Genomic DNA, 7,969 nt, shown 5'->3' on the forward strand with positions numbered 1-7,969 from the left:
CTGAGAGGAGGATGGATGGGTCTAACCCAGAACCACAGACGGCTCCGAGCTGGGGCCTGTCCCTACTCCATGGTCGATGTCCGTGGCCACAGGACTTGCCTGGGCACTGTTAGCCTGCTCACCTCTGGGGCCTCTGGGGTGACAGGTTCAGTTCTGACAACACTTCAGTTCTAGGGGGCTGGTGGCAGCAGCCAGTTGGAGTTTCGGTGGACCCTGCTTCACAGGACCCTCGGCAAGGAGGGCAGGTGGGGTCTAAGGACAAGTAGTCCTCAAGCTGGGACCAACCCTGGCGTGCTGGCTGCCTGCAGGCTGTACACTGGGCCGCAGAGGATTCCGCAAGGATGAAGAAACAGAGCAGCACAGACTCAGGGGCGGCTGCAGCCCCACTCCAGCAGGACGCCTGCCCAGATCCCCCGGATGGAGACCCCCACCCCGGGCCACCTCCAACCAAGCCCCACCTCTCCACGACCAGGAGCCGTGCCTGGCTCTTTGGGAAGGGCGATTCGGAGGAGGCTTTCCCGGCGGGTTGCCCCCATGAGGAAGGTGAGCTGGCCTCCTGCCCCACCATCACAGTCAGCCCTGTCATCACCATCCAGAGGCCTGGGGACGGCCCCACCTGTGCTAGGTAAGTCTGCGTCTGGAGACCCCTCCCTGTCAGGAGCCCCACTGGCCATAGAGATGCCACAGGGTGGTCTGGCTTCTGGGCTAAATGTCACAAAGCCAGGGGGCTGGAGAGCCTTAGAGGTGGTCTGGTCCAGCGTCCTTCCTCCTGGGACCTCATGGGATGCACAGTCACGGGGCTGGTGTGCTGGGTCTAGGTGTCCACGGCTGCAATCCCTACCAGCCACAAACACTTGGACTTGAAGTCTAAAAGCTGTTTAAAGAGTACAGAACAGCTCCAGTGAGCTCCAAGGCACGGCAGGGAGGCCATAGGCTGGCTGACTTCCGGGGAGCGTGAGACCACCTTTTCCCTCAGCAGGGGCTGTCTGTACCCCTGCCGCCAGCTCCCCCTGTCCCCACCAGGCTCCTGCCTCCTGAGCACCCGAGCAGGTGGAGAAGCCAGTGGTCTGGAAGTAGCAGGATGACTTTCTAGATGGTGTCTATAGACAGGGTAGGGGCAGAATGGGGACACACGCGCCCCGCTGTCCCTGTTACAGTATATTGGTTTTCTGGAAGTCACTGAGACGGAGGGGTAGCTTTTATTTTTTATTTTATTTTTATTTTTTGAGACGGAGTCATGCTCTGTTGCTCAGGCTGGAGTGCAATGGCACGGTCTTGGCTCACTGCAACCTCTGCCTCCCGGTTTCAAGTGATTCTCCTGCCTCAGTCTCCCAAGTAGCTGGGATTACAGGCCTGCACCGCCATGCCCGGCTAATTTTTGCATTTTTAGGAGAGTCGAGGTTTCACCATGTTGGCCAGGCTGGTCTCGAACTCCTGACCTCGTGATCCGCCCACCTCAACCTCCCAAAGCGCTGGGATTACAGGTGTGAGCCAGTGCGCCCAGGCAGAGGGGTAGCTTTTATGTCATTTTTCCCCCTTTTAGTTTGCCTTGGGGTTACCTGTGTGTCCTTGACAAGCTCTGAAGGCCTGAGGGCCGAGCAGAGACCAGGGTATGAGACAGGGGCGTTTTGTGGCCTGCAGGCAGCTGTCCCAGGACTCTGTCACCGCCGGCACTGAGAAGATCCTCAGGCTCTATGATCGCAGGAGTATCTTCGAAGCCGTGGCTCAGAACAACTGCCAGGAGCTGGAGAGCCTGCTGCTGTTCCTGCAGACAAGCAGGAAGCACCTCACGGACAGCGAGTTCAAAGGTGGCCCCGGCGTGGGCTCCAGGGGGGGCCCCAGCCCCGGCCGGCCTGACCCGCCCTCTGTCTGTCTTTCAGACCCGGAGACGGGGAAGACCTGTCTGCTGAAGGCCATGCTTAACCTTCACAGCGGGCAGAATGACACCATCCCCCTGCTCCTGGAGGTCGCGAGGCAGACGGACAGCCTGAAGGAGTTCGTCAACGCCAGCTACACCGACAGCTACTACAGGGGTGAGGAGGCAGCGGGCTGGGCACAGCTCGTCCGGCACACAGGGAGCCAGGAGGGCACGGCTGGACCTGGGCCTGCTGGCTCCCCTGCGTTCCTTACTCCCTGTCCCAGCCACAGTGTTGGTGGCTCTGACTCCTAGGGGGTCCCTGCCTCCCCCATCTGATGTCTCCTCCCTTGGCCCTGGGAAGTCCCTGCCTCCCCCGCTGACTGGACGGTCCCAGTCCCTGGAAGTCAGAGCCTCCGGCCTTTCTCTCTGTGACTGTTCCTTGCCCGGGGGGCATTGAGTCCTCTGGCTTCCAACTGGTATCTCGTGTTCCCAGGGGTCTCCTGCCTCAGGGCCTCGCTGGGCCCCTTGGGGGATCCTGGCCTGGCCTCCTGCAGTGGGGGGTCCTCCAGGCACTGTCTTCCCAGATTCTCCGGCAGCAGCTGCTGCCCGCCCAGAGCCCTTCCCAGCCCCTGCCCAGGCAGCCCCGCGGACTGCGATCACAAGCCCACCGTGCGCGTCCTCCGCAGGGCAGACAGCACTGCACATTGCCATTGAGAGGCGGAACATGGCACTGGTGACCCTCCTGGTGGAGAACGGGGCAGACGTCCAGGCTGCAGCCAACGGGGACTTCTTCAAGAAAACCGAAGGGCGGCCGGGATTCTACTTTGGTAGGGAAGCTCTGTGGCCGACCCTGCCTTTGTGGCTTTTGCTAGGGGGAGGTTTGGGCAGAGACAGAGGGAGTCCTGGCGGGTGGCTCAGGGACAGCTGGATCTCCCTCCTGAGGCCCACCTGGGCCTGCGTTCGTGCAGGTGAGCTTCCCCTGTCCCTGGCCGCCTGCACCAACCAGCTGGGCATCGTGAAGTTCCTGCTGCAGAACTCCTGGCAGCCAGCCGACATCAGCGCCCGGGACTCAGTGGGCAACACGGTGCTGCACGCCCTGGTGGAGGTGGCTGACAACACGGCCGACAACACCAAGTTTGTGACGAGCATGTACAACGAGCTTCTCATCCTGGGGGCCCGGCTGCACCCCACGCTGAAGCTGGAGGAGCTCACCAACAAGAAGGGGATGACACCGCTGGCTCTGGCCGCTGGGACCGGCAAGATCGGGGTAGGAGGGGTCCGGCCCAGGCTGCGGCGATGAGGGGACGGTGGCGTGGGAGGGACTGTGGGCTTGATGCGGAGGCCGGCATCACTCTCTGCGTGTGCGGGACTCTGATTCTGTCACACCAGCCTGCAGGGCTGTTAGAATACGTCTGAGAAATTGGGAGCCTCTGGCAGAACCCTGCATGGCTGATGTGACCATTTTGGATTTCCAGCTCTGAGTATCAGCAACAAGACACGGTGGGGCGGGGTGATGAGCGATGGAGGTGGGACAGCCCAGGGTGGGACAGAGCAAAAGCTGTCGTGGTGGGCGCCGTGACTCACGCGTGTAATCCCAGCACTCCGGGAGGCCAAGGCGGGCGGATCACCTGAGGTCAGGAGTTCGAGACCAGCCTGACCAACCTAGTGAAACCCCGTCTCTACTAAAAATACAAAAATTAGCCAGGTGTGGTGGCGGATGCCTGTAATACCAGCTACTCAGGAGGCTGAGGCAGGAGATTTGCTTGAACCCAAGAGCCGGAGGTTGCAGTGAGCTGAGGTTGCACCGCTGCACTCCAGTCTGAGTGACAGAGCAAGACTCTGTTTAAAAAAAAAAAAAAAAAAAAGAAAAAGAAAAAAGAAAAAGCTGTTGGTGTTTTTCCACGACAGGCAGGAACTGCTTTAGGTGACAACGCTGATCTCCAGCTTCTGGCCTCAACTGATCCTCCCACCTCAGCCTCCCAAGTAGCTGGGATTACAGGCAGAAGCCACTCCGTCTGGCTCTCATTTCTTGCATTCTCTTTATTTCTTTCTGGCTTGAGGTTTTTGAGAATGAACCACCATGTCCTTCATGGTAAGATGGTAGAGCTGAGGCTTGTGGTGGGGCGACACCAAGCCTGCTGTAGTGCAGGTAGCATCTGAGTCAGCGGCTGGTTGATTTTTTATTTTTATTTTTATTTATTTATTTATTTTTTTGAGACGGAGTTTCACTCATGTCACCCAGGCTGGAGTGCAATGGCGCGATCTCGGCTCACCGCAACCTCCGCCTCCTGGGTTCAGGCAATTCTCCTGCCTCAGCCTCCTGAGTAGCTGGGATTACAGGCACGTGCCACCATGCCCAGCTAATTTTTTGTAATTTTAGTAGAGACGGGGTTTCACCGTGTTGATCAGGATGGTCTCGATCTCTTGACCTCGTGATCCACCCGCCTCGGCCTCCCAAAGTGCTGGGATTACAGGCGTGAGCCACCGCGCCCAGCCTGCTGGTTGATCTTAATGGTGGTCAGGAAGGGAGGGGGGACTCACCTGGCGCTTGGGCTGGGAAGCAGAGCGGTTGTTGGGGTGCTGTCTAGGGCTGGGCCCCGGCTGGCCTCTGACGGGCTCCTGATCCCTGGGCGCAGGTCTTGGCCTATATTCTCCAGAGGGAGATCCAGGAGCCCGAGTGCAGGCACCTGTCCAGGAAGTTCACCGAGTGGGCCTACGGGCCTGTGCACTCCTCACTCTACGACCTGTCCTGCATCGACACGTGTGAGAAGAACTCGGTGCTGGAGGTGATCGCCTACAGCAGCAGCGAGACCCCTGTGAGTGGCCGGGCAAGCCAGGGAGGGCCTCTTGGCCTCTGCCCAATTCCAGCCCCGTCCCAGCCCCGTCCCAGCCCCATCCCAGCCCCGTCCCAGTCCAATTCCAGCCCTGTCCCAGCCCAATCCCAGCTGCATCCCGTCCCAGTCCCAGCCCCAGCCCCAGCCCCTGCTCCAGCTCCAGCTGGCATCTCACTAGTGAAAACTACTGCCCAGGCCCAGGCCCAGGCCCTGCAGCCTTGGGTCCCCATTCACGCCCACTGAGTTTCCCTAAGCAGAGCAAGCACACACGATGCTCATCCCGTCAAAATGGAAATGCTGCGGAGGTACCACACAAAATGGACCCACATCTGATACTACGTCAGAATGTGTAGTTTCATTTTGTTCACATAAATGGGATCAGGCTATACAGAATATATGTCTTTTTTTTTTTTCTTGTTCTGCTTAGGGAAACTCAGTGGGCGTGTTTTTTTTTTTTTTTTTTTTTTTTTTGAGACAAGGCTTTGCTCTCGTCACCCAGGCTGGAGTGTATTGACGCCGTCTTGGCTCACTGCAACCTCCGCCTCCTGGGTTCAAGTGATTCTCCTGCCTCAGCCTCCCAAGTAGCTGGGATTACAGATGCCCGTCACCATGCCAGGCTAATTTTGTTTTTTTAGTAGAGATGGGGTTTCACCATGTTGGTCAGGCTGGTCTCGAACTCCTGACCTCAGGTGATCTGTCCACCTTGACCTCCCAAAGTGCTGGGATGACAGATATGAGCCACTGCGCCCGGCCGAACTTATTTTATTATTATTATTTTATCTTGTTTTTTGAGATGGAGTCTCACTCTGTCGCCCACACTGGAGTGCAATGGCGTGATCTTGGCTCATTGCAACCTCTGCCTCCTGGGTTCAAGCAATTCTCCCACCTCAGTCTCCTGAGTAGCTGGGATTACAGGCACCCACCACCATGCCTGGCTAATTTTTATATTTTTGTAGAGATGGGGTTTCTCCATGTTGACCCGGCTGGTCTCGAACTATGGATCTCAGGTGATACCCCTGGCTTCGGCCTCCCAAAGTGCTGGGATTACAGGTGTGGGCCACTGTGCCAGGCCAGTTTGAACTTTATCAAAATCTCTGGGTATGAGACATTTGCCCCGAAGCATATTTGTAATGATGGCGTCTGGCATTGTGCCCTCCCCCTGCAGGAGGGCCTCCTAGTTCCCTGCCACCCTGCCTGACCCAGGCTGGAAATGTGAGAAGTGAGGACCCAAAGGCTCTTTCCTGCCTGCCCTCAGCCCCCATGCCAGGCTCTGCCTGAGCCAACTACTTCCCACTACAGAGGGCTCTCTGGAGTGAGTTACTAGACACGTGGGCGCAGGCTGCTGGGCAGTGCTGTGGGCCATTCAGGGAGCACTTAGAGCTTGTCACTTTCACCCCATTCCCTGTGCCTTTGGGGACACTGAGGCCAAGAGGCCGGGTCCCTCCGTGAGCTGCAGCCCCGGGCTCTGGCTGCTGCTGGCTCAGACCTCCGGTGAGCCTCCGCTGCCCCGTGGGCCGAGGTCTGTCCTGCCTGGACTGCGCGAGCGACGTGGCTGTGGGGAGCACCACAGGCTGGCGTGGGCGTGCCAGGCCGCTCCTGCTGCAGGAGGGAACCTCACTTCTCTCTGCTCCCTCTAGAATCGCCATGACATGCTCTTGGTGGAGCCGCTGAACCGACTCCTGCAGGACAAGTGGGACAGATTCGTCAAGCGCATCTTCTACTTCAACTTCTTCATCTACTGCCTGTACATGATCGTCTTCACCATGGCCGCCTACTACAGGCCGGTGGCTGGCTTGGTGCGGCCAGAGGCTCAGCCTTGTGGGCAGGGCTTTGGGTGGTGGGGAAGGGGCGTGGATGTTCCGGGAAACCTCACCGACCCCAGGCCCAGGCGCTGCCCTGGGTTCCTTCCCAGCTTGCTGGAGCGGTGGAGGGATCAGCTGGAGAGCCATGTCTCCCTGTGCCCATTTCCCTGCCTCAGGCCGCACTGGGGACCTGCCCCTTCCCTGTTCTCAGTCCCTCTCCTTTAACTTGAGGTTCTGGGGGCTGAGTGTGTGGTCACTCAGGTCCCTGATTACAGAAGAGGTGTGCTTGATTAGAAAGCACCCAGGGGCCAGGTGTGGTGGCTCACACCTGTAATCCCAGCACATTGGGAGGCTGAGGCAGGGGGATCACCTGAGGTCGGGAGTTCGAGACCAGCCTGGCCAACATGGAGAAACCCTATCTTTACTAAAAATACAAAAATTAGCCAGGCGTGGTGGCTCATGCCTGTCATCCCAGCTACTCAGGAGGCTGAGGCAGGAGAATGGCTTGAACCGGGAGGCAGAGGTTGTGGTGAGCTGAGATTTCACTGTGACACTCCAGAGTCTGGGCAACAAGAGTGAAACTCCATCTCAAAAAGAAAAGAAAAAAAGAGAAGGCATGCAGGAATCTGGGCAGGAATTCGGGCTTGGGACACGGCTCACCCCTGGCCTGGGGTCTGCAGGGATGTGGCTGGTATAAACCCAGGGCCCACCATCATCCTGCTTACCTGCCCTCTTTTATTCACTCACTTGCTCATTATTCATTCCCTGGATTTAGACTTTTGAGCACTTCTGTGCTAGGCCCTGGGCCATCCATCAAATCAGCCTAAGACCAGACTTTTGCCCCTGCCAAGAGCCAAGAATTCACGGAACTTCTGGACTGAGTCCTTCACATGCCGTACCCAGGGCACTTTGCAAATTTACTTTATTTAAAAAAAAATTTTTTTTTGAAACAGAGTCTCGCTCTGTCCCCTAGGCTGGAGTTCAGTGGTGTGATCTCGGCTCACTATAACCCCTGCTTCCCGGGTTCAAGTGATTCTCGGGCCTCAGCCTCCCGAGTGGCTGGGATTATAGGCACCTGCCACCACACCCAGCTAATTTTTGTATTTTTAGTAGAGACAGGGTTTCACCATGTTGGCCAGGCTGGTCTTGAACTCCTGGCCTCAGATGATCCACCTGCCTCAATTTCCCAAAGCGCTGGGATTACAGGTGTGAGCCGCCATGCCCAGCAGCAAATTTACTTTAGAAACTCAACTTCATGACCAGGCGCGGTGGCTCACGCCTGTAATCGCAGCACTTTGGGAGGCCGAGGCGGGTGGATCACGAGGTCAAGAGATCGAGACCATCCTGGTCAACATGGTGAAACCCTGTCTCTACTAAAAATACAAAAAATCAGCTGGGCATGGTGGCGCGTGCCTGTAATCCCAGCTACTCAGGAGGCTGAGGCAGGAGAATTGCCTGAACCCAGGAGGCGGAGG

General features: G+C 57.7%; 1 protein-coding gene across 3 annotated transcripts in view; it reads left to right on the forward strand.

Annotated features, from left to right (window-relative positions):
- The window catches only part of TRPV1 (transient receptor potential cation channel subfamily V member 1), a 26,851-nt gene that overhangs the window by 4,860 nt on the left and 14,022 nt on the right, over positions 1-7,969 (forward strand). Inside the window, exons 1-7 of one of the 3 annotated variants that reach the window (XM_032270064.1) lie at positions 3-625; positions 1,642-1,808; positions 1,881-2,033; positions 2,545-2,685; positions 2,827-3,125; positions 4,495-4,674; positions 6,330-6,488. In XM_032270064.1, the coding sequence (XP_032125955.1) occupies positions 342-625; positions 1,642-1,808; positions 1,881-2,033; positions 2,545-2,685; positions 2,827-3,125; positions 4,495-4,674; positions 6,330-6,488 (1,383 nt within the window). In that variant the 5' untranslated portion in view covers positions 3-341. Of the gene's footprint in view, positions 1-2; positions 626-1,641; positions 2,034-2,544; positions 2,686-2,826; positions 3,126-4,494; positions 4,675-6,329; positions 6,489-7,969 lie in introns of those variants that run through there. The other 2 variants (XM_032270062.1, XM_032270063.1) reach the window with 2 other exon arrangements.

This window comes from Sapajus apella, unplaced genomic scaffold, assembly GCF_009761245.1.
Source record: "Sapajus apella isolate SASKATOON/1434 unplaced genomic scaffold, GSC_monkey_1.0 scaffold202, whole genome shotgun sequence".
Lineage (NCBI taxonomy): Eukaryota > Metazoa > Chordata > Mammalia > Primates > Cebidae > Sapajus > Sapajus apella.